General features: G+C 43.5%; 1 protein-coding gene across 3 annotated transcripts in view; it reads right to left on the bottom strand.

The window, feature by feature from the left end:
* The window catches only part of coro1ca (coronin, actin binding protein, 1Ca), a 47446-nt gene extending 25947 nt beyond the window's left edge, over positions 1–21499 (bottom strand). Inside the window, exons 1-2 of one of the 3 annotated variants that reach the window (XM_083644576.1) lie at positions 16386–16409; positions 15470–15530 (exon numbers count right to left, since the gene is read on the bottom strand). In XM_083644576.1, the coding sequence (XP_083500702.1) occupies positions 15470–15476 (7 nt within the window). In that variant the 5' untranslated portion in view covers positions 15477–15530; positions 16386–16409. Of the gene's footprint in view, positions 1–15469; positions 15531–16385; positions 16429–21383 lie in introns of those variants that run through there. The other 2 variants (XM_083644577.1, XM_083644575.1) reach the window with 2 other exon arrangements.
* Between the last annotated feature and the right edge of the window lie 6326 nt (positions 21500–27825).

The following is a 27825-nucleotide window of genomic DNA, read 5'->3' on the forward strand; positions in this document are numbered from 1 at the left end:
GACGTCCCGGTGGCTCACCTGGTAGAGCGAGTATCACAAAGGCTTAATCCTCAGCGCGGCCGACCCGGGTTCAAATCCAACCCGTGGTCCTTTGCCGCATGTCATCCCCTCTCTCTCTCTACCTTTCCTGTCTGCCTACTGTCCTATCCAATAAAGGCAAAAACGCCCCCCAAAAAAGACACGTCACATCACATCAGCGATAGGGCCGTAAATCACAAGTTTCATCACAATACGATATTATATAGATTCTTTAGACAAAGATATATTTGCTGATATCACAAACTCTGCCACAATACGATTGTGATTCAAATCAAGGGTCTGCGATCGATAAGATATCATATGCCCATTTAACACAATCAGCACAATAGCTACACAATGTAATACCTCATCAAATGCCAATTAAGACTTTTTAAGGGCCTTAATTGTCCGTAAATTGATTGATCAACTTCTAATACTTTCCAAGATCCCGCGGATACGCTGGCTGTATGTGCAATATGAAGGAACACATGCAGACTACGTGAGTGAGCCACTCTATAAGACATGAGCACACAGCACGTCCCATCCAACATACTGCAGCAAAGCTGGTGGAACATATTGAGAGCATCTGTGAGCTTTTTCACACAACACATTCCCCTTCCAGATGTGTATGGTTGTCTGACTGCAAGGTTATGCTGTAGACCATTCCTACTCTCCTCTCTCTGACACATCACTGACTGTTAGCAGACATAAGCTAATGTGGCTACCAATTAGCACAGGGTTTACCAACAAGCATTGACTGCATGGCCTTTTTTTCAAAGTTGCAGAAAGTTCATGAATTTTGGTGAATAATTTGAATATTAAAAAAACAAAACTAGGCTATATCTCAGATTTTTCCTTTTTTGCACACAAAAATCTGATACCTGTATCTATGTGGTTCACTCATTACAATACCTTTACAACTAAAGAGACAACACAAATAGGGGGAAATATGAAATGAATCACTGCCTTTCCTTCCATACAATGACTCCTTAAGTTAAAATGTCTCTGGAATTTGAGTGCCTAAACGCCATTCATTTAAATAAATACATCCCTACAGCTGTGCAACAGTCTCTGACACAGGGGACAACTGTTGCTAAAAAACTCATTCCGATGGAATGGAAGTCCCCCTCTCCACCTTCCTTTCAATTGTGGTTGACAGACATGATCTCTGTTATACTGCACGGATGAGAGACTCAGGTTCCTGAGGACCAACTCACTTTAAAAAAATCAACTACCTGGAACCCGTTTCTCGCCTACCTCGAAGAGGTTAGGGGCGACGGATGACTCGCACGGCTGGTTCCTCATGGACCCCTTGCGTGGGATCCCATGAACATCTCTTACAAGCACATAAGCACCTTATGCAGCTGCTAGCACCATGTTGTAGTATTGAAGCTCGATGAAATCATGTATGCTTTTTATTTCTTTTCCTGTGTCTGAGCCTGTTCGTTGTTTTGTTTGTGTAGTTCTGTCAAAAATTGTAAATAAAATATGGAATAAATAAATAAATAAATGAATGAATGAATGAATGAATGAATGAATGAATGAATGAATGAATAAATAAATAAATAAATAAATAAATAAATAAATAAATAAATAAATAAAGTTAATATGTTACCATGCATGGAGTTCACTTTTCTGATCATTAGCCATACTCCGGTTAAAGTCTCATTTGTGTTAATAATACCAGGTTTCTAATAACCTGAGTTATAATCTTACCTGGGTTATTCTGAGTTATTATGACGTTTACATGTTTCCACCCAAAACCAGTCCTACTTTAGAAACCCGGGTAAAGAATGCTCGCTGCATCATCAATCACGCAGTTTTATTTGTGACTGGTCGAGCATCAACATGCTGTACAAACCTGCATGGCTATTGGCTACATGCCACACACACACTACCCACTCCAACCAATACATAAGCATTTCTGCTTCAGGGCAGATTTCTACTTGGAAAGACATTTCCACAACACGGGAAGATAAGCAAATCAGATTGTATTTTACAATCAAATGCAAATATAAGTCACTGATGGGTGATGGCCACAGGCATTGTTGCTTGCTTCAAAGGTTATTTGTAAAAATGTTTCTCCAGATCCTGCACTAGTACACCACGTGAATTATTTCTTTCTTCTTCTTCGTCTGTATGCGAGTACTTTGGGAGCAAAGCAAACCAGAGCCCAATTCCTTGTATCTATTGTGTACATACTTGGCCAATGGCCAATAAAGCTGATTCTGATTCTGAATATGGCAACACAGTCGCATGTTTGACTAGCATTTCCAATGACTCACCAGTCACCACTTCTTCTTCTGTTGTGCCAAATATTAACCATCTGAAATACTACAAACACCATTTTATCTGTGACATAGGCTACTTAGAAAGAAGAGCCACTTCTAAAAGGAAAATATGACAGATCCAATCCTAACAGAAACACACAGACTTTGTAGCTGCTTCAGCTAAAATTCTCGCCCAGGCGAAAAAAAATCTGCTGGCAGGCAAGAGAGTCTCGGAAAACAAGCCTATTGAAAAGCTACAAGCCGTGCTGCTCAGCCTACAATAACACAGCACTTCCAAACACAATGGAAAGCTGGCCAGTTTCACATCAATGAACAGAACCGAGGTCCAATCTAACCAACCCAAGCTAATACAAAAGCCCTTAACTGGGCTCGCTATTTCACGGGAAAAAGATGTTTTGTGAAGCTCATCAAATCCTTGTTGAACCTCTTTGATACTCTACTCAACTCCACTAAACCTTCCCCAGGCTGTGTCTGACTCACTAACATGACCAAAGCAGAGGATGTTGGACATATGTTCATGGTGGTTCTCATTGTGTGTGTGTGTGTGTGTGTGTGTGTGTGTGTGTGTGTGTGTGTATGATGAAGGCGAAATACATGAATCCTACAGGAGAAGGAGCAGAACACAGGAGGCAGGAAGTTCTTCCTGTAGGGATGTGGGAGTCTCCTAATGGGCCAACTGTTTTGTAAAACATGTCAAGTCATTGAATGAATTGTAGAACATTTTATTTTGAAATTTCTAAACAGATGTAAGGCTAACAAGACCCAACTTTGCTCTATGGAATAAATCAGTCGACTCAGACCAGACGTCACCTCGACTTTCCCTTTATTCACTCTAACTGTTTTGCAATTTCCCTGAGGTTTTATGAGATCCCCCAAATCCTCCCTTCGATTAATCTGGATCAGAACAGAAGTGCATTTGTCTTGTAATAAATACAATGTGACGACTCCGGCAAAAGGCCAGAACTGATTTCCCATCTTAGGCAATGTTGAGAAATCTTGGTAGTACATTCAGTTTTAAAGACCCAGAATTCAATTTGATGGGAGGGAGGGAATGGAGAATTTGGCTAAGAAGTTCAAAGATCATTTATTCACTATTTTGATAGCAGGTCATTGGCCGGACTGAATCAGCCCTTTGCCACTGGTGGGAAAGCCTCATCTCAACTTGAACTCCTGAGTCCTGATGTTCACATTCAGTTATGGTTGGTTTTCAACTATGTCAGAAATGGAAAAGGGAAAGTTGCTCTTCCTTACAGTAATCTAAGGGCAGTCTATGGAAAACATTCAACAAGGACAACTTTGTTTGAAGCGGTGAGGAGCCATGAGGCCTGTTTGTCTCGCTTCCTGACTACAGATCTGCCACATAGCCTGGTTGCACTGGAAGCTGTATGTGAACACACACCTAAATCAAGCAGCTGTCCAGGGGCAGGCTAGGCTTAATAACCTAGTCGAAAACTCTGACATTTTTCCATTTGACCTTTGCAACCTGTCATTTCTCATGCTTCAGCCTAGTCCCATGTTGAAGCTGCTCTGCTGCTGTGATAGTGAATGACAGAAAACACTGATAAAACAGCAGGAAATTGCATGTAATTGCGATAGCAGAGTATCCTGTTCAACACTGCATGTGCTATCATTTGCCAAATTATTCAGAGCGTTTTTAGCCTACCTCGTAACTTGTATTGAAAACTATAAAGGCTACAGTGAATGGCAACCAGACCACCTAATACTGCAGATGTAGCCCATAGCCAAAGAACAACTCAAATGCTACCCAGCAGGAATCTAACCGACACCTTACAGACACCAGTTAAAGTGAATATAGTAGGTTTCAATACACTGTTTCAACATGTTTGGTCAGCCTTTATGCAACTCTATGTGAATATCAGGCTGTGAGAAAGTAACAATTTGACCATCAATTCCTCAATAATTCAGTCTTTCCAAGTTCCCAGGATTTCTAAACCATCAATACCCCCCCCCCCCCACACACACACACACACACACACACACACACGTCTGCCTGTGTATAAAATGATGCAGTGTAGAAAATCCCTGCTCTAGGGTTATTTGAACAATCTAGCGATGGTCCTGCCAAAACACATGAACACAGTGCAGTGAGGGAGACAGAGAAGATGAGGACCTCAGCCAGGTTGGAGCTGCCACATAGCCTTGTTAGACAGACACCCACTAGAATACAAATATGCCTTTATGTCACTTCTGATGGGTTCAACAACCAGGCGGTTAATTGGCCCCTTTGTCGCACTATGGTGATTGTGCTTGAGCTCATCTTGCTAGGTCAAAAACCAATTTGTAATATTCTGGTATTAAGAGAGGACAGTCAGCAATGGATCTGCCCAATAAGCCCTGTGGACAACATGTCAATAATACTTCAAAAACAATGTTAGCTTTGGTGAAGTTGCACTATAAAGACTTACTTCAGGCTGTGACGTGTGTCCACTTAGCTTCTATTTAGCTCCAGCGCCCTTTCCTCGTTAAAGGGTGCACAAAAAGGTGCTCCAGAAAGGCGCTGCAGCCGGCGGGTTTTTTCATCAGAGCGGAGCGCTTTCAAAAACTGAGAGCGCTGGGTGACTACAACCGCTTTTTCCAGCCGGGCGATGGAGAAATAGGCTTGTTGTTGGCTATTAATCATTGAATTTACGTTAACAGCGATCATAACGGTAGTATGGATTATACCGGACATGTATTGTAAATATCTGCCATCTGGTAAGCCTTGCTTGTTCTACAACACTGTATTGTTAGTAGTGCTAGCGTTGCGTTAACTTTCGGCCCTCTAAAAATAATACATAGAACCACTTTTATCACATAACTGGAATTCATAGCAAGCATGTATGATTGCATGCTTGCAGGCACTCGAGTGTATGACGAGCTAATAGCTGGCCACTGCAAGTGTTGAATTAAAGCTAGCCCCCACTGCTTCTCTAATGGGACCATATGCCGTCTTGGCTACAGTGAGTGCTCTCTCCTAAAAGGGAGGGTGTGAAATGACTGGTGAAGCCACTGTGTGCGCATCACACTGCACCAGTAATCTGACTGGCGGGCAGAGCCAACTAAGAATCAATTGTGATGAGTATAATTCCTCTCCAGTGTGTTGTAGATCTGAAAACTTGCCTTTGATAAAGTCCCTCTACGATGATTTAGAACAACAGAGGACATGGTGTGATGGGCTAATAGTGGCCTTGAATGTGATGTCTGGAAAGTCAGTGTGCTCCTGGCCGACCCAGTGAACCCTGAGCATCCCTCACCCTCAGGGGGATGAAGTAAGCATCTTACAACTTCCAGGTCCGGCTCCACGCCAGTCTGCATCACTGGAATGTCTAATGACCACTCTCTCTGGCAGGCCGCACTGCATGCTGGGGGATTCTGCTTAGTCTTACAGGTCTGCATGAAGGGGGTCAAGGAGGAGTCACGACAGCAACACTTGGGTGACAGATGAGGCTGAAGGGGATTTTTTTGCTCCCCTACTGTATATCAACAGTGAGACAGGAAGCAATATGCTGACAAAACTTTGAAAGTTCATTTTCTCCATTCACTGCACATTCACCTCATGTCGTGGTCAGATGCATGCGTGTGTTCAGTTGGCTGCAATCTGTCTCCAGGACATGTTTACTAACTCAGAGATGCTGCTGCTTAGCAACAACAACAGGGAAATACCAGCGCAGGAAAAGTCAAAAAGAAACATGATGATGTGTTATGAGCTAACGCACGCACGGCCATAAAAAAACAAAACAGGAAAAAAATGAAAAGATGAAAGAAAAGAAAACAGCAACACAAATGCCTTGTAACTCATAATATCAAAAAGGCAAGTAGCTGTTAAACTTTGAATAAATACCGCACATGATGGGAGTGCCCAATTTCATGACAAGAATCACTGAAATCTCCAGGTTCTGTAATCCGACTAGAATAGACAACACAGTAGAAGTTTTGAACAATTGCTGTCTGAAAAGACATATTGGGATTTCCAATATCAACCTTTGGCATTAAGAATCCAACTCGGCAAAATCATAATAGGGGCAGCCTATACCAAGGATAAGTCTACAAGATTTGGATCAGTTACAAAGGGGAAATGAGAACAATACAGACACTACTTTCATTTGGAAGACAAAACACTGTTGGGCAAAACATTTTTTTTTACATGTGGCCATGGGAGAATTCTTAATACTGAGCAAGCAGTGACAACTGTCCTAATGCCTCAATGTCAGGGCTCTTCTTGGCTCTGTTAATTTGCAATATAAAAGTGCATTGTTTTTCTTGCAGGAGAGCTTTATAAGATGTGATTTTATCACCACAATAGTGTGACTAGCCCAGACTAAACAATCACTGCATTCTTGAGGTCAGCACAAAGATCCCCAGTCACACCATCCTCAGCTCCACAAACAGGAAAGCTTCAATTAATATCATATGTTGCTATTATAGCAACAAGCTACTCTCAGGACAACAAGTCAGTCCCAGAGTTGTATTAGCCCTGTACCAACAAATAAGCTTTACTCTGGTTTGAGAGAGGGGTGGGGGGGGGGGGGGGGTGATAATATTTGAGGCCTCTGCATCTTCACTAGAGCTGACAGTGACACTCCTTCCACAAAAATTTAGTTTGAACCAAATTATTCAAAATAAAATTAATTATTAATAAAATTAATTATTAATTCAATACGCATAAAAAAAATGGGAATCAAGTCAAGTGTCTTCTGTTTGGCTCATTGTTTATACATGCAAGTCAGTGCCTCACATCAAATTATGCAAATTCATCCTGCAAATTGAACAGGACAGTGAAAGAAAATATGTTAAAAGTGCAGGAAACAAACTGCTAGGGCTGCATTAGCATAGCTAAAATGACCATCCCAATGATATGGCTAGATAAGGTTATTTATTATTAATCACAATTATTAGTCCATTATTTTATGTACATTTGAAATATTACCATGTTCAACCACAGTGGACTTTCTAAGTTAAAAGAAACGTTTAAATATAGCTTATTGTACTGTATAATAATGTGGAAACTTTAAATCAAAATAGTTGATTATACACACGTAATTGTGCAGCCCTACGAGCTACCTCCTTGTTACAGTGTTATGATATTTTGATTATCATGTGGCTGTCTGTTATTGTGCTGGCAGACATAAGACACACTGGTGGTACTGCTCAACAAGTTGATCTGAGGCTGTGCTGATGATGGGAAAAGAGGAACTACAATATAAAAGTGATTTACAATCACCAAAGCTCTGTCTGGAGATTTATGGTGAACAGTGTAAGGTAGCCTAACAATTCCATTTAAGCTGGTATGCTCTACTATATAATAAGCACTAGTCATTTTATCTTGAGTTGAGGCTAATGAATTAGCTATTTATTATGCAGTATTTAGTCAAGTAGATGGTAAATGGCCTGCATTTATATAGCGCTTTTATCCAAAGCGCTTTACAATCAGTAGGTAGTCTACATTCACCCATTCATACACCGATGGCGGCAGGCTGCCATGCAGGGTGCCTAGTACACACCACCGGGAGCAATTTGGGGTTCAGTATCTTGCCCAAGGACACTTCGACATGCAGACTGGAGGAGGCGGGAATCGAACCACCGACCTCTTTGATCCAAAGCGATTAGTGGACAACCCGCTCTACCTCCTGAGCTACAGCCGCCCCACGTAGATCAAACGTATTCCATGAGATGTGACCTTGAATATTAGTATATAAAACTTAAAGCCATTACAAATAACCTGATGGTATTTAGAACATCGATTTAATGGGGGGCGATTGCGTAGTGTAGAGCCAAAAGCACTCGCCTAACACCACGGAGACCCGGGTTCAATTCCCGGCAGCGGCACCTCCGACATGGCCAGACGTTCCTACAGACACAATTGGCCGTGTCCAGGAATTCGGTGGGGTATGAGTCCTGGTCGTCGCACTAAAGCCTCCTCTGGTCAGTCGGGGCATCTATTGGGGTGAATAGCATGATCCTCCCACTCCCTACGTCCTGCCGACCTCACTACGGCTCTCCCCAGATTGGCAGAGGGGGTGGCGCAACGTTTGGCACAGCAGAAGAATTGGCTAAGTACAATTGGGGAGAAAAACCGAAAAAAAAACTTCCAACAAAAAAATAAATCGATGTAATGGATTGAGGGAGATTATCTATTACCTTGAGATGCAAAGTGTAAGAACATTGCTTTTACTTTTATTAATTTATGTACGGATTTTTTTTATCTATCTAGGTCTTTCACCTTTATTGTTCTGAGCAAAATTTGGTTTGCAGGCCAGGTGAATATATATAAAAAGGTGTGAACAATAAGGACCAATAGATAAATCCACAGAGATCTAAGACTCAAAATAGATAACATTGTACCTACAATACAACAATCTTACAGTGCCAATAAGCAAATGCAAACATGCAGAACATGTATGATATAAACACCCCTGCCGACCTGAAGGAGGAAGTTCAAATGCTCGTAGGGCAGTTCAGCCTGTAAGGTCTAATATACCATTGCAAAATCACCTGATTTGTGCTTCTGGAAAGATATTTTCTGGCTACATCATTGCAATGATAATTGGTTGTCAAATTGGGTTAATCTGTGCTGACAGCACAATAAATAGGCGGGGGTCGGGTTTAAATGCCAGCCGCAGGCCATAGGATACATGTTCAGACAAACTTGATAGACCAAGAACAACGCAGATTGGAAGGTTTTGACAATTTGTGATGTTTTAGATGAATCCATCTGAAAAAGGACTACTGGAAACACACACAGGCTTCGAAGCTGCATTACCATATACATGTCAAACATAACAATTTTATTTGCTATTTCATGATCATTTCACAGTAAAACTAGAGAGACAAATTAGTGATTATGGGAATCATACATGTTAGATAATCCTGACACACGTACGTGGCTTACCTGAGCTATTTTGGATCAACTGGGTTACAGGCATGGTATATGAAAACTTTAGAGGGTTGGGCTTTTACAGCCGTTTTAGTGGACACAAGTGATAGTAGATTGGGTGGGGCTGCTGCTGGTTGTGCAACATTGGGACTTGGAGACGGAGTCTTGTTGCTTTGTGTAGCCTGACAATCCTTTTTAGGAAGATATCACACCACTTCCTGTTCACTGCTGCACATTCAACAGCCATTCCCATAGATACACATGACATGGCAAGGGGAGCCAAGCAGGCAGAAATCAGTAGCAGACGCAGACTAGTGCATTTCCATAAGCCACTCAACAACCTCCTGTGGCATCAATATAAGGTGTATGCTATGTTACAATGTACTGTAGCTGCCAGCTACATAATCGACTGATGTTTCCTTTCGAGCTGGCTACATTTTTAATGATAGTTCAGATTTTGGGGACGTGGGCTTATACGAGGTAGGCTACTTGTCAACAGTCAGTGGACTACATGCAGTAGAATGCAGCCGACGCGGTCCCAGTTTGGAGAAGTAGAGACCGCCCGTGTCAGGGAAGTAGAGCGGTCTGCTGCTGTGAACACTGAACAGGGTCGCCACCAGCACACATAAAATGCCTATATACTGCTCGTCTGGCATAATCCAAGTCTCCACAAGCCCTGAGATGCATTGCCAAGTTGATTTGAAAACAGTGTAGGAAATTAGCCAGGGGCAAGCCAAGGGGCAGAAATCCCCACAAGAAATCTCAGAATGCCCCTAAAAACCATGATCAAGGAGCAAAAAATGCACCTGCAAGTTATTTGCCAGAAGAAGATGAAGAACACACTCACACAAACAGCACTGTTGTTGTTCACACAGACACACACGACACTTGAGCAACTTTAGGGTTGCCACTGTTTTGTAATGATACATTTCAAGGACTTTTCAAGCAGTTTTTAAGCAATGAAGCCTGGGGAAAAAAGAGATGAAAACAAAAATGTATCCACCGTAGGTTACCTAGCTGACCAGCCACATATTTGAGCTAAGAATGCCTATGAGAGAGCACAACAGCCAATGACAGCTCAGCGATCAGCAAATCGCTGTATACTTGTAGCCTACAGAGAGTGATACTGTAGATAGACAGAGACACACACTTTGGTCTGTTGGCCACTGAACAGCTCCACTGGAGCTCAAGGGCACCTCAGTGGTGACAATGAGGGCGGGCAAGTACTGATTTTCATGATCCCGACCCAGATTTATCCTGCCAGTCGGGGGATTGAACAGACGACCTTCCGTTCACAAGCTCGCTTCTCTAACCTGTAGGACACCACTGCTCTGAAATCTATAATGCAATACAAATTGCCAAACATGTAGGCCCAACTGCATTTTTAATTATTTAATAAATAAATGTTTACATTACAGACAGTTTAGTCAACGCTTGTATCCAGAATTACCAATTAGCACAAGGCTGTGTGTACAGACCATAGTTGGATTGGAAAAAATCGTGATGTTCCAAACGCCTTCTTCCTAAGCTATGATTCTCCAAGCTGCAACAGTGAATTGAAGTGGAGGCAAACGGTGTGTGGATTAATGACTTTTGTAACAACAGATGGGGATGAATAGAGCAGCACACAGGAAGGGGAAGGGGAGGAGCATTCTGCTGAACAGAGCAGCACACAGGAAGCAGAAGGGGAAGAGCATTCTGCTGAACAGAGCAGCACACAGGAAGCAGAAGGGGAGGAGCATTCTGAATAGAGCAGCACACAGGAAGCGGAAGGGGAGGAGCATTCTGAACAGAGCAGCACACAGGAAGCAGAAGGGGAAGAGCATTCTGAACAGAGCAGCACACAGGAAGCAGAAGGGGAGGAGCATTCTGAACAGAGCAGCACACAGGAAGCAGAAGGGGAGGAGCATTCTGAACAGAGCAGCACACAGGAAGCAGAAGGGGAGGAGCATTCTGAATAGAGCAGCACACAGGAAGCAGAAGGGGAGGAGCATTCTGAATAGAGCAGCACACAGGAAGCAGAAGGGGAGGAGCATTCTGAACAGAGCAGCACACAGGAAGTGGAAGGGGAGGAGCATTCTGAACAGAGCAGCACACAGGAAGCAGAAGGGGAGGAGCATTCTGAACAGAGCAGCACACAGGAAGTGGAAGGGGAGGAGCATTCTGAACAGAGCAGCACACAGGAAGCAGAAGGGGAGGAGCATTCTGAACAGAGCAGCACACAGGAAGCAGAAGGGGAGGAGCATTCTGAACAGAGCAGCACACAGGAAGAGGAGGAGCTTTCTGAACAGAGCAGCACACAGGAAGCAGAAGGGGAGGAGCATTCTGCCAAAACTGGTGAAGGCCTCATCCCAGCAGCCAACTACAAAGTCAGACTACTACCTGCCCCAGTAACCCCAGGAACTGTAGTAAAGGCATTCATTCTGTAAAAGGGTAAGACATCTCTAAACAATTACAGTGATTTTATTCTTCATTCACCCAGTAGAACAGTTAACAAATACTACTGAAAACCAAAAAAGCTTATTTAGCAATCTGAAAATGTGAAAAAAAACGTTGATCCGCATGAATGAATGTTCAGTTTATATGACCCACCCCTAACATCAACATCGTACCATCCGACCATGGCTGACGTATGTATGTAATGTAACAAGGTCAGCAGTGGCTGTGTTGAGGTAGTGACGCGCTGCTCCCAGTCTGACAGCCGCAGACATACATCAAGAGAGGCAGACACATCCTGTGGGACTGCTGTGGTGTCCAGTGATACTCTCCTGGGTCATATGGCTCACTGATCCAGGCCTCAAGGCCCTGCAGGTCAAATCAGATGTAAGGATCCAATACAGGCGTCTGTACCTTCCTAACTTCTGAGCCAATACAGGCGTCTGTACCTTCCTAACTTCTGAGCCAATACAGGCATCTGTACCTTCCTAACTTCTGAGCCAATACAGGCGTCTGTACCTTCCTAACTTCTGAGCCAATACAGACGTCTGTACCTTCCTAACTTCTGAGCCAATACAGACGTCTGTACCTTCCTAACTTCTGAGCCAATACAGGCATCTGTACCTTCCTAACTTCTGAGCCAGCAACATAACTTATCTTCTCAGGCAGCGAGAACAGTGACCCTGATGTGGAGAGACAGAAAGGGGACCCCAGAGCCCGGGGAAATGACTAACAGGAAATGGGGCCAGTGTGACATGGCTTTTAGCATCCTTCTCTGCATTCCACAGCTCTCCACACAGACGTCTGACAGTTCCACAGCTCTCTCTCCACATGTGGGTTGAATGTGGGTCTGATGGCAAATTGACTGCTACACTCGTCTCTTTCCATGATTAGTCTTGACTGCAGATTAACACTACTAGGGCCGTATGATTTCCGCAATGCAGAAAACGCGGATGGAATCACAGAATTTGGTAATAAAAATGGAATGAACTGTAAAACATAGAATATTGCAGAATTTTCCATTGAAATTGTTAAAAAAAGAGGCCTAATTATTGTAGTAACCTATTTCATAATTGTAAAATAGGCCTAGATAAATAATTCAGTTTTCGATTGAGGTGTTTTGAGAGGAGAGGGGGGCCGGTCTAAGTTGCGTGGGACCCTGACGTTACGTCACAAATTGGTTGTCTTTCTGAGAAACATGTCAAAAAGACTCAGACAGTGGCCAAGTGATTAAAAACAAACAAACAAACGAACGAACAAACAGCCCTAACCCCTAAATTCTAATTAAAATGGTAGGAGGGGGGGGGGGGAATTTGGGAAGAAAATCAAACAGAATTCAACTGATTTCATATGGCACACTGAAAACCAAATGAACAGAGATCATGTTGTGCTGCTCTGTCCAGATTTCAGATATCTTTGTATCACACTGAGGCAGTTAGATTATAGTGTCAGTGGAGCATAAATATTAGACAATCCTACATCGCAAACTGTAATGGAACGGCACAAAACGTCAAGTGATAAGGGAAGAATTCAGGCCATTCATTGTTGCCTTAGAGCTCACTGGAGGTCACGCCTTGCAGGATTCAACTCTACCTCTCCGTCAGAATAGTGCAGACTGCTGCCTTCCATTAAACAAACAGGGAAAAGGTTTTAGTCTGACTGACATAAGACTGCAAAACATATACCAGGATATATGCAGGGATGTTTCAGTTCAATTCAATACCTTTGAAGACCTTTTTTTAAGACTTTTTCAAGACCTCAACGCCATTTTCGTCACATCAACGATATGCGTGTAAATCACAAGTTTCATCACGATACAATATTATATAGATTCTTTGGACAACGATACAATATATTTTCCGATATCACAAAGTCTGCCACAATACGATATCGATTAAATTCAGGGGTCTACGATCGATATGGGACGATATCATATGCTCATTTAACACCATCAGCACATTAGCTACAAAATGTAATACCTCTCGCATTGGGAATTAAGACTTTTTAAGACTTTTCTTAAGGGTCTTAATTTTCCCTAAATTGATTTATCAACTTTTAATACTTTTCAAGACCCCCCGCGGAAACCCTGTATAATACAACTTAGAGGAAACAAGTAAAAAGGGCTCATATTTGGCCAGTGTGCCAGAAAGCCTTCTGTTATTCAGTTGAGATGATGTCTCAACACCATCATGCACCAGTGATGAATAACTGCAGGCCAGATCAGTCACAGTCACAGATACCATCTAAACGTGACCCTCAAGAGTATTTCTAACCTTGTCTGCAGTCATACTCATAACTCACAACAAGTGCTTAAACTGACTTGACACATACCACCGGTTATACAAACACCCAATATGTACCGGCCGGGCATTTATTATTACTACTGGAAGGAAAAACCCTTTAGCTGTCACTTGATCCAAGAACCAAGATACATCTTAGTGACTGTCACTGAACACTAAGGTCACTGGGGCACTTGGAGATGATCATCATCCAGTCAAATCTAGAATATTTTTTCTTCTGAAAATAGTGTTTCTTCCGGATTTACAAAGACGTCTAAAATATCACAGACAAAACATTCAAACTATGGACATTCAAACATTCAAACATTCAAACTATGGACTCAAAGCACGCGCTGCACAGTGGCTGCCCACTGCTCCTAGTTCTAGGAAGGTTCCTAGTAGAGGATGGGTCAAATGCAGAGGATGAATTTCCCCAAGGGGATAAATAAAGGATAACTTAACTTAACTTAATAACTTAACTTAAGCAACTTAGGATATTGTGTTTTGGGGTCTTGACGCCTATAAAATAAAATAAAATTTGTTTCACTTTTAATATGAAGTAACTGAAAACTGCAATTTTTTGAAAAGGTCTTATGCAATTTCTTTAACCTTTTGGTATGTCGACATATATAGCCTATGTTGTACTGTCCATACAGTAATACATTGACAAGTCTAAAGTGAGATGGTCACCGAATGAATGAATGAATGAATGAATGAATGAATAAATAAATAAATAAATAAATAAATAAATAAATAAATAAATAAATAAATAAATAAATAAATAAATAAATAAACCCTTTCACCAGCCTATGGGTCTTAGAGCAGTACATGTGCATAAAACATGTATGATTGTGGCCCCTTCTTGGTGACGAGAGACATTTATGTTGTGCCTGTTCCTGCCATGCACGGTTATGTTAACGCATTCCAATTCAAACTTGGGCCACCCCATTCTGTCAATGGCTATTTGACACAACTGGTTTGTCAATGACAGGGCTGAGACACGCCCCCTGAGTGACAGTAGAACTCATGGTAGTGAAGAAACAGCTCTAGTCTACATACAGTGATCTGAACATCAGCAGCTTAAAAGGAACATTTTGGGAGATTCGCCTATTTGCCATAGTAGTAAGACGAGAAGATCGATGCCCCTCTCCTTCGCTAAAAACAGGGTGTAAAAAATGACATTTTATTTTCAAGTCAACTTGGCATCTCAGGGCTTGTGGAGACTTGGATTACACCAGGTGAGCAGTATGGAAGTTTTTTTTTTTTTTTTTTTTTTTTACGTTTTTGCTCAGGGGTAGGCTAGCCAGTACCAATGACTACCATTCATTGTGCTAAGCTAGCTAGCGAGAGGGGGCGGGTTGCCATCTACTACTACATGCACAGGGCATCATTCTCGTCTTTATCGCAAAGATGGCAAGTAGGCGAATCTCCCAAAATGTTGGCGTGTTCCTTTAATGATCAGTCTGACAAGTGGGTTCTGGACAAGAGGGAGGTCGCTAAACTGCCTAGCAACAAAAGTCTCACAATGAGATCACAACAGCAGCAGACAACCAGCTGGATGAAAGACTCACAGCCCATTACGTCCCTGTGGAGCCCGATGACGCTGGGTTTATCCTGGAGGACGAGCTGCAGCTAGATCCAAACCAGAGTGAACATTACTACAATGTTCAATCCCAATTAAATAGACAGCCTCTATCTTCTCACCATCTGCAGGTGAGATTTAAGGCATAACATTAAAATCCCAGCCACAAATCAGGATGAGCTATGTGGGACAGGGAGGGGGCAGCAGAAAGCAACAGAGTTATTATGAAGCCAAAGGATTCTCTGTCTCCACAACAAAAAGTTATTTTAGGTTAACTACTAGGCTATATATAGCCTAGAGATGCAGTCTCTCTCTCCATTACCTTTCCAATGCTAAGACAACAGTTTAAAAACAGCTAGTCAATCTGGTATTAGTCAAGCATAAGGGGAAAACAAATATTATCATAGTTATTGTGCTATTTAAAATAGCACAAGAACTATGATAAAGTAGGATGGGTTTATTATTACTAGTATTAACATTAATATTTCAGAGGTATTACTATTTGCCTGAGCCTGAAGGGAGTGGCGATTTACAGTAGACAAATAACAGGCCTGCTTCCTCACAACGGCAAACAGAATCTACAGAAGCAGTCCACTCACAGGCTGAAGGAGCTGGCAGAAGCTATGACCCTCACAACCACAAATTAACTCAACCAAACCCATGAAATGTCATACAGTGATAGGTAATGTGAGAAACAACTCAAGGCAGTTAACTTGAATTTTCCTAATAGGTTGTTGTGATTTAGTAGACTCCATATCCCTTAAATAGTCACAGTTTTTAACATAGATTGTGGCACATGCTCATTACATTCCAACACTTTATATTATCTCAAAGCTACAACAATAATAGAGCAATACGGGACTTGTCTGCCACATGTTTAACTTCCCTGCTCCTTTCTTTCTTACCTTTGTCCGCCATTGCTTCTCTCTGCTGTGCCTGCTGCTCGCCTCACCTTGATGGGAACGAGTTGACCCAGCTCACCGCTGGCCACGCCTACACAGAGCCACGCCCACAGCAAACAGTACACGCCCCCAAAACAGCCTGATCATCCGTGAAAAGCCCATTTCAGTCAAACTAGCACGATGTAGGCGTGTATAAACAAGGTCACAGACACAGACTGATAACATGTAAATATCCTACTTATTTCTTAGCGTTTCAACATTTAAAAAAAGTTGCATCTTCTAACAAAGTACACAGTATGTGTGTGCCACGGCCTGTCTGTTCCCACAGTCTGCTACCCATATCGCCCCATGGCTCTGTGGGCTCAATGCTCTCCATACACTGGCAGCCTTTTGCCTTTTGTCACCAAGAACGCATGAGACGCCACCTAAATCCCCTTCCTGTAACCAAGGCCACCGACCACCATTGTAATCAAATTCCAGCTACATTCCAGCGCTTTTTGCAACAATGAGATAAGGTTCTGTTTTTTCACCCCCTCTCCACCCGGGACCATGTGGTCTGTTGCTCTGCTCATTGTAAAATACTACCACAACACAACGCATTATGCACCAGTGCTCCAGGCAATAGGGCTGTGCTCTCTCTTACGCTTTGTGGAGGACATGAGCTTTACAGATACACACACACACACACACACACACACACACACACACACACACACACACACACACACACACACACACACACACACACACACACACACAGGAGTAATGGAGCTCACGGACCATCTCAGTGCCAAGCTAAACGTATGGACAGAACCATCCACCAGAACTGATCCCATTAGACATTAAGGCCATCTACCACTAGGCCCATCCAGAACATGTGGTGTAGAAGACATTTACAACTAACTAGAGACTAGATCACACCAGGCAGCCCCGATACCTGTGACTCCAAACATGGGCCAGGGGCATAACGTGGAGGCGGGGCCTATGTGTGTGGGGGGGGGGGGGTGTGCTATCTGGAGGGGCCGGCCCCCTTGCTCAGAGTTGGATCACACCAATTTTTTAACTCGGCCTTCATTTTGATGTCAATACATACCTGTAAAGTTTCGTCTTGCACGGTCGCTATCGCGGTCGACAGACAGCCATATAAACACCTGGCAAAGTACTCAAAACCCGCTTTTGTGGTAGTTGCCGCTACAATAGGTGTCTCCTCCAGGACCACATTTTGCCACAGACAGACAGACAGACAGACAGACAGACAGACAGACAGACAGACAGACAGACAGACAGACAGACAGACAGACAGACAGACACACACACACACACACACACACACACACACACACACAGTGAAAACAACAGCAGCCAACTCTGTCACGGCTGGAAATGATAAAAGCCTCAGGAGTCAAATGAGATGCTACCAACTTTGTGATTCCAGAACAGGCACAACAGATAAACATCTTCCTGCATCTCACTCTCTCTCTAAAGAAATGCTTCATCTCAATGGGAATGACCTGTTTAAATACAAATGTTTAAAAATGACGGACTAAACCGAAAGATGTCAAACGTCCCTCAAAAGGGAGGCCTTCCACTAAGCTGGTGCTTATCCTCCTTACAGTCAAGACTTGAGAGCGGCCACTTGAAAATCCCATAAAACTATGTAAACTAGGAAAAGCTTTGTATTGGTCATGGTGTGTGTATGTATGTATTAGTATTTACTATATAAAGTACAACCATACAAACTACAACTCAAATATCTGTTCATTTCAGTCATATTACTGAAGAGTATGGATGAATTTCAGGTTCAATAACAAATGAGGACAACATAATTTGGCGCGCGAGCGAACACGCGTGCACGCACGCACGCGCACGCACACACACACACACACACACACACACACACACACACACACACACACACACACACACACACACACACACACACACACACACACCTTATTAATAAATTAGTTGGTATGCTGTAGCCCTAAACTGAATCATCTTCAGAAATGGTGCTTCAAATCAAACAGTAAACAGTGACAACTCCAAATTGTGACTGGGAGCAAGCCTGTCCCATCCTTTCCCCTGGCTACTCTCCCCTCCCCCAGCCAGCAATGCAGCAGCCACTGCTCCACTTCACCAGATGCTGTCAACTGTGGGTGGGAAAAATGAATGGAAGAAATAATATTAGTCTGTGCATCTGCTGGAAGTTCTGAGTTACGAAGCATTACAATGCTCTGAGAGCAGATTCAGCAAAAAGAGAGAGAGAGAGGGAGAGAGAGAGAGAGAGAGAGAGAGAGAGAGAAGGCCATTTGAACTTCATCTGTGATTGAGGCATCCTTCCTTCCTAGTATCCTGATTCCTGCCTGCGAAGCAAAAGCACTTTACAGCCATACGGACTACAAGAGAAAATGGATATCATATTTATCAAAAACTAACTGCTCCCGGCTCATCAAATCAAGGGGGCTATTCTTTTGTTATGATTAGGCCTACACACACTCAATATATTCCTGTGTAGTAGGCTCAGTGTGTGTGTGTGTGTGTGTGTGTGTGTGTGTGTGTGTGTGTGTGTGTGTGTGTGTGTGTGTGTGTGTGTGTGTGTGTGTGTGTGTGTGTTTCATCATAACATGACTCTGTGAGTCCCAAGTGTGATTATCCATCATAATCTTTGTGATCCTGCTCACCTGCTTCATACAAAAAACACACTCTAAGTTGAGCAGGCGCTCGATTCAGGAGATACTTTCTCCCCACGTCCTTAGCAAAACACTATTGTTAAGCCTGTCTGAGGAAGACTAATTCTGTACAGTACAGCACATTAAACTCCAAATAAAATGAAATACAAAATGCCAAGTTCTATTTCATTTTTAAAGATTTTGGTGGAAGTTACTCTTGAAGATGTGGACTTTGATAACACCTTGCACAGCCACAGACAGGACCTGACACAAACTGAGGAATGTCAGACATGTTAACAGAGGTATGCAATCTTGGAAACCAACAGATGCTGCATTCAAAATGCAGATCTCATGGTGAACCTATAATACTCTGTCTGTAACACACAGTTCCTTAAGTCTACAAAGTAGTGCAGGCCTAAGAGTACTCAAATGTGATGGATATTTTGGACAGTGCCACTGCACATGAATATACTTTTTTTTTGGAAAAATATTTCATCTAAATCTTACGGCCACACCAGCGTGCCTTGCCGCAGTGGTTAAGAAACAACACTTCTGCGCGTCTCATGCTTAATTTCCCTCTGCTTCCTGACCCACTTCCTCTCGCAGGCAGCACAGTCAGCCATAGGAGGGCAGGCTATATATGCACTTCTTCAGAGACAGTGCTCTGCAGCACCAACAACAAGCAGAGGCTGATGCGTCTGGAATGACCAACAAGCCCAAACACAGCTGCAGGACAGATGACATAACCCTGAGGTCTCAGTCAGCCTTCACCTGCTCTGCATCACACGGCACAAGCGAGGGAACTCCCAGCACTCCAGAGCCGGAGCCGAGCAGCGTAGATCGTAGGGCCAAATATGCAAATCAGGCTGCCCTTTTGGCACACTAACCACGGTCATTTACAACTCAAACTGCCCTATTGTCGTAAGCGAACACATCAGCCAGAGGTGGTGTAATGACATAAGGGTCACAGAGAGGACTATGTGGGTCAGCACCCAGCCAGCCACTTGACTATGGCTTGACTGCAGAGATTATTTATGGATGCTCAGTGAAGCGCCATCAAGTCTTTATGGATCTCTTTATACACTTCATTTTATCCAATCATTTTTAAGTAGGGATTTTCATGTAGAGGCTAACGCAGAGTACAACACTAGGATTGGATTTGTTTATTTGACAGAACAGTCACTACAGACTAAATCATTTTAGTGGGCAGGGTAAATAAAATACATTAAAAATCACACACATTTGTGCTATTCCGACTGATAATGGAAGTAAGGCACATTGTTGTTCAATACAAGTTACATTGAAGAATGCAATAACTTAAGTGATTTGATAACACATCTGTGACCCAAACAGTCTTGGTTTCAACAGAATGCTTCTGGGCTCCATAGGATCAGGTATGAGCTCAGGTGGAAGAGCATCACAGCTGTGTCTTGCCTCATTAACTATTATGCTCGCTTGTACTGCATATTATGGCTACCCTGAACAGGGCTATGCACAATTTCACACCAACAATTCTCCACGTGTTACAGCCAGACAAGCAGGTTGGAGACTGACTGACTGACTGACTGACTGACTGACTGACAGACACACACACACACACACACACACACACACACACACACACACACACACACACACACAGAGAGAGATTTCCAATAGTGTTGGGCCACATTTGGCAGACATCTGGATTGAAATCACACCACAGGATCTTGGATCTGGATTATAAAAACATAAGCTACTGATAAACAGGACGTGTCTTGTTCACTGACAGAGCTAATTCAGCAATATAACATATTGCTGCTGCTGCTATGTTTGGGGTCCGAGGAACCCACATAAACGCGGCTCCCAAAAGCCAGGGCCCTGGGCGCGGTTGGGCTCCCTGCACCCCTGTATCTCCGCCTATGTGGATCTATGTTTCGGATTTAAGTTTTCCCTCCGCACTAACGAGCTACCCCACCCCATACAGCACAATACAGCTGGACATTTAATTTAGCGACGAAGATGTCAACGAATCCCACCTAACACACCATAAGACAAAAAGCAAAACCTTGACTAAAAACACTCGCCTCTTCGGTTACAACCAGGTTAGAAAGAATATATTTTCATTGGATAACTGTAGTAGCAGGCTGGGGTCCACCCGCTATGCTAGCTAAAAAGCCAATTCAAAATCTATGGACCATCCCGATTCATTTAGCTAGCGCATGCACTTTCCTGTCTGGATGTCTGGATCGGTCTGGATGGCCACCGTGCGTTAGATAAGCAAGAAGAATCACCAAGAAAAGAGAGAAAACCCCCCCAGCAGCTGTTAGCAAAAGACTGAGCCATAACTTACCTTCCAAGAGGTAAACGAAACTATTCCCGAAAGCCGAATGATAGCACAGAGCCCAATGTGTATCCCAATTGATTCCTCCCTGAAGCCGCTGCTGGTTTGTGTGCTCTTTTCCCCACTGTCACTGTGCGGTAACGTTAGCTCTATGTGGGTAGCTACGCCCTCCCTAAAGTCCCGCCTCTCATATGGCTTGGCGAGGCGGGTGTGGAACAACGACTGCTAACAGGCAGCCGCCGTAACCAATCAGGAGAAGCACTGGCTCCAGGCTGCCAGTTAACCGATATTCAGATATAATAGAGGCAGACTGGTGCTTACTGCTTATAACGGCCATATCATGTTTGTTTGTTTGTTTGTTTGTTTGTTTGTTTTTACCTCCAGTGGTATTACTACAATACTCCTGTAACATGTAATTTAATAATTCAGAATTTTGCTGTATGATTTTTTTTGTCGTTGCCTAGGATATAAATTTAAGCTCTGAGCTTAAATTAAATGAGCCAAGAGGTGCAGTAATATTTTAAAAAATATTTTTCATAAGGGTGATAGTGGGGTAGGGGGGGATGCACATAAGATCCTCATGGAAATAAATGCAAGTGCAGGTGCTGCGTAATGCCAATTGCAAATAACATTACTTCCTCCATCCATTTGAAATGTATGTGTGCAGGCTGCTTTACATCTAAAATGGATGAAAATATGTTGAAATAGTACTTCGCCTTAATACAGGCTACTGTCAGCTACCAGTTTTCATTTTATAATATTTAAAAAATAATTGCAGTTCTGCTTGAGAACAAAATGTACGGCAGATTTATTAGTGCACCACAAGATGGCGTTATTTCACAAATCCAAGCTGCATCTGATTTCTCATGGTCCAAAACAGCTGTATTCCATCATCATCCAATCCATTTCCCCCTGGCCTGCCTTCAGTCTTGTAGCTGAGGGTTGATGCAAGTGATTGTGGTAAATCTCTTAACCCAAAATCTCAGGAACCATTGACCAGAAACGCAGACTTCATTTCAACGACAAATGACTCATTGATTCATTTACCTGCTACGCAAATATCCTCAGTGCATCCATCCAGCATCAGAGAGTTTCTACTAATTTGATACTCTATAGTTCAGTAGGCTTTATTTTAACACCCTTACCTTTTCTCACAGATGGCTTCCTCTCCAGACCCTTATCTGGGGATTTCTGAGCTGAGTCGAAAGCCGCCTTCATCTGTGCCACCGTCACGTGGCCCTGCTCCGAGGCCCCGTCAGGCTTCACTTCATGAGGCTTGGGCCAGTCGTGGTGCTTCAGCTTCTCGTGCAGCTGAATGGTCTCCTTTATGAGTTCTGAGACGGGCCTGGATTTGGGAACGCTCTGGGACTTGTCTCTCATTGTAACACTGTCATCGCTGCCCTTGCCGGACGTTTTATCAGGCTGGCCCGTTATCGTATGTTCTGTGTTAAGAGTCGCATGTTGAGACTGCTGCTTCTCATTCTGTTTCACACTGGCCATGTGCTCGTGGTGGCTTTCATCTGTCCTGGCTGAGCCAGCATCCAGGGCAGGAATGTAGTCATCCTTAGTGGGGCCTGTCTCAGCATTTGAGGTCCCAGAGGTGTATAATCTTGGTGCAGTTTTGCTCTCGGCCCCATTGTTTCCTTGTAGTGGAGGGCTTACCGCCTTCTCATCAATAAATAAATGGTGGGACTTTGCAATTCGGTCAACGTGTTTCTGGAGTGGAGACTTTGCATCGGTGATGACCTCAGACACAGAGATAGACGCAGGTTCCTCTGTGCTCACACCACTCACTTCACACAACCTCTTATTTGGAGCAGCTGATTGTAAGTTCTCTAGGGAGAGGTTTTTAGAAGGGGCTGCGTTTAGCATTATATCCACTTCATCTGTTGAGCTGATGTCCTGCTCAGAACTCTGACAATCAGCATTGTCTGAATGTGACTTTGTGAGTGTCATCTCACTACCTGAGGCCACACTGTCAATATTCTCATTCTGTTTCACTGCCAGCTTTTTTCTGTGGAGACCTTTTGTAGCAAGCTTTGCCTCAGTTAGGTTCTCAGCTAAGTCAGAGGAGGATGGCACAATCCCCTTGGTGGCACATAGTGAAGGAGGTATATTTATATCTGACTGATCAACCTTTGGAGTATCATCAGCTGTTGCTACGTTGTCTGTCTCCTCGCCTTGTGAATCAGGGGCTCTCTTTGTGTTCGTTTCCACATGAGCATCCATGGCATCCTTGTTTTCTGTGTCATCCTCTTTCGTTGCCTCATTTCTATTTCTTCTCAGGAGCCTCTCCAAAATAGAGCTGGGCTCAATAGGCATCACTGGAGTTGATGCCGAATATGATGGTTTGGTTTGGTTTGTGTTTGTTTTGGTTTCATGCGAAGATGTGTCTTCGTCATCGTCTTGGACAGTGTGAGGAGATCCAGTTTGGATGGTGTTCGTGGTGTTCTTTTTGTCACCTATGTCATCCAAAACAGACTCCACATCATCTGAGTATTTGTTGTCTTTAACCCATGCCTGCCTCCCCTCTGCTGTATTATTTTTTACTCTCCCCTTTGGAGGACTGCAGTAAAAGGTATCACTCATGGCTAATAGAGACTCTTTCTCCACACTGTTTTTCAAAGGAGGTCGGGGTTGAGCTGTAGGCGGTTCCTTCATCTCACTCAAGTGGCCCACTGTTCCAGCACAGCGCTTAATATCTTCATCCTCCATTTCAACATTCATGATCTCATTCTGATCTCGCTGAACAGATGGCAATAACTCACTTCCTGCCCTCTGGGCGAGGTCATCGTTGGTTCCTGGATGAGCCCCACCTTTGCTGGTCTTCAATATCACAGAGTGCTCTTCTTTATTTTCAGTGGAGTTTCCATCCACTGAGAGAATGCCAACAGTTGCTCCAACAGCGGGGCTGTACTTTCCCTCTGAGACTCCAGGTGAGAGGTTTTCGTCTGGGCTCTCCTGAGGTGGGGCCGTCCCCTTGGCCTGATACTCCATGCTGATCTTTGAGGACGTGTGAAGCTCCTCCTCACTCTTCTTCCCTCTCTTGATTTGATTGAACGACCTGTATGTTCTGGCCCTCTCCTCAAACCTTCCACTCTTCTTTGGATTCTGGCTATGGATTCTGGATTCTGGATTCTGGGATTCTGGCTCCTGTGGAACCAGCGGAGCAGTCCTGCCTCCTCCCTCCTCTTCTCCTCCCTCTCCTACAGCCCCTCCCTCTCTCACCTCCCTCGCAGGGAAAGGACTCACCCGCAAGCGTATGTGTTTCTCAATAGAAGGTGTTGTTGGCTCCTCGCCTGGGCTGTCATCCAAACGCTGTGCGTCTGGTTTCCCTGAACTTTCCCCAGTGTTACCAGCCTCCTCATCAGGGCTTGCTCCCCCCATGTCTCCACCTGTATCGCTGGCTGCACCTCCAGAGTTGGGGCGGGGCCCTCTCTCCTCCGATCCTTCACTGAGGGCCTGTTCCCCCCCTTCCACTTTGTCTTGGTTCTGTCCCATATTGCTCTGTGGAGAGAGACATGCTGTTAACCACATAATAAAAGACCAGTCCTCCCGAATGATGCCATGTCTTTGGCATGCCAGGCCAGCACCATTTATTATTTATTTGTTTGTCTGTGTAGCATGGCTGATCCCGCCTCTTTTCTACGATGCATCCCTAATAACACTCCATGTTTGAATAATACACCGCACACCGTACAAGATTGAAATAGAAATGAAACAGAAAAAGGGAAAACAGTGAAATTAGTTATCAGACACCTACATATTTGACATGGTGTAGACACAGTACAAAATTGAATGTCATAGCATTACAAAAAAAAAACTGATAGTCACACAGGAGCCTTTTCACAGAACAGTATGCTGAGTATCTTATGACTTAACTATAGACTCAGTTGTATATTGTTGTTGTGTATTCATGCTGTTGCAATGCACACCGTAGGTCAACTTTAAGAAACAAATTGGAGTCACAAGATGTTGCACCGACCTCTGTTATGAATCTGCCTTCTGGCCTGAGAAGCCATGATGATAAGCCATGATCACAACAACAATATCCAGTTCACACTGATGCAAAAATGAATAGATGATTTGAATTTGGAATGAAAAGGGGGAAATAGAGAATAAACATCGATGTTTTTGATTTGATGTAGTCCAATGAGAGACTGGTGAAAGAAGCAGAGTGCAATTTGAGCAATTGTTTGGGATAATCAGCATCACAGCAGGTGAGGCAGAGAAAAACAACAAGACTGCAGTCCGACTGATAAAATAATCCTTCCTCTCCAGTATTGAAGGTTTATGAGATCACATGATGCGTTGGCTGCAAAACTTTTTCCCACGCCATTTTATTTCCATGTGACCCAGGACATCTTACAGTATCCAGTCTTTACCTTGTCTAACTGATGTGAAAGGAGGAGTATTAGTACTAGTTTATCACCAGTGACTTTGTCCTGAATAGTTATGGAGTCAAGCAGAGCACAGTAGTACTTAGGTAAATGGACATAATGCATAGGCAGACTATCACATGTAATTATGTGTAATTGTCCATTGTGCTAGCAAGCAAACTTTTCTCCCACTAAACTGCATTAGTAAGCAGAGAAAATGGTGAAGCACAATGAACAAGGATCTGGACCACGGGTCTGTTTCCTGAGGATGACCCCGGCCGTACTCCCTGTGTTACAGCATATGACTGCTGTTGTCTTATCATCTGACAGGCCTGCACATTCGCTAGAGACATGGCTCAGTGAACTCACGGTATCTCACTAAAATAGTAACATAGCTGTGTGGAGAAGACGCAAGAATGTTGGTATTTAGAGAGCGTGATCTTTTTCAGAGATAAAAACACGAGAGCAGAAAATGAATGTCTATAATGGAGAACAAACTCACAAATCAAGAGGAAGTGTGAGCTCTCTTATGCAAAACAGAACTCCCTTTTACTCATCCATCATATCATGTGGACTTTAAAAGACACTGTTGCATCGTCCAGCACCCCCGAGCCCTGCCTTCTCCATCAGGACTATGGCACACATGAAGAAGAACCCCCGACCCACAAGGCAGCTCATCCCTAGTAACAACCATTCTATTATGCTGGCTCTTCCTCCCTGACTGCCTAAAGCCGATCACTTGATCGCCATGTGCTCTGCTGCCTCAACATACACAGACTTACAAGTATTCAAACGCAAGAAGAACCCTTGGGAAACAAGCTGTTCAAGTTTCGGCATCTGGAAAACACACAACCAACTTTGTCACCTCTCTGTGTATACGCTGGTTAGCAGCACAAGACATAGAGCTGGGCCTGGCACATGACAGATTACCGCTGTTGCATTTGCAATGTGATGGATATGATATTGATCTCTCCTGTCATATCCAGGTCTATCGGGGTTGACACTTACCAGTTAGACGTCGCAGAGTCGATGCTCTCCCAGGAGCGACAGAGTGCTCTTTGTTGGTTGTTTGGGTGATGTTCAGTCCTCCCTCAATTGCACAAGCAATGGGAGCCTTATATTCCGGCCATGTGATGTCACAGCACATTTGACTAATACAATCAGGGAAAACTCTTACTTTTAGGTTGACTTTCTCCTGGGTTGACAAGCCTAGGAAATATATTCTCTTTCATAACTCCATCTAAACTTTTGTTTACATCAGTCAGGCACATGGAGTGTGTTTTGGGCGTGAACCTGTGTTATTTACAGATGTGTGGTGAACTTTTCCCCGGTTGTCCAAGTGCGAGAGAGGGAAAAAACGGTATGGTATCATGTTTTATCACCAGCTTCAGATCCTGACACTGCTATAACTCCTCAACCTCATTAGAGTAAATATGAGGAATGTCCTCCTTCCTTCTCTCTTCCTTACCCAACACTGTTTGTGCTGCCACGGCCTGGACATGCAATGTCATGCCAGGGGACAAGTTGAGGGAAGTAGGAGACAGTGAAAGAATGTTTGTGGGTTGGAGGGTGAGTAGTAACTTAAAAGACCTGGGTCTGTCTTTACCGGGAGGGAGGGAAATTACTTGAAAAATAGCTGTGAATTTTCTCTGTTTCTCTCGGTCTCTATAGTAACATCCAAAACAGGATACTCACTCAGATAATAAAACAAAAGCGGAGGTATGGCAGCCAAGAACTCACCAGCAACATCTAGGCAGACGAGGGGAAGAGGGGCTGGCCCACACCCGGTTAGTATAGGTTGAGAGGGCTGCTGTGCTGACAGACAGGCAGCTTGTCGTCCAAATGCTCTGGCACCCGGTGCTTTCATGTTTGTGTTTGAAACGTGTAACAGGGCACTCGTAGGAAGTGACATCATTGTAGTGAAAAAGAAAAGCCTCGTCCAGACTAAAGCTGACCCCCCCCTTCCCCCCCATTTTAAAATAATCAGCAGACAGTCACAAGAGAATCCACTGGCTTGTTGCCTCACTAAAGAATACATTTTTAGTAAGTTTCTTATTTGATCCTTATGTTAT

Source organism: Poromitra crassiceps, assembly GCF_964638095.1.
Source record: "Poromitra crassiceps genome assembly, chromosome: 10".
Classification (NCBI taxonomy): Eukaryota; Metazoa; Chordata; class Actinopteri; order Beryciformes; family Melamphaidae; genus Poromitra; species Poromitra crassiceps.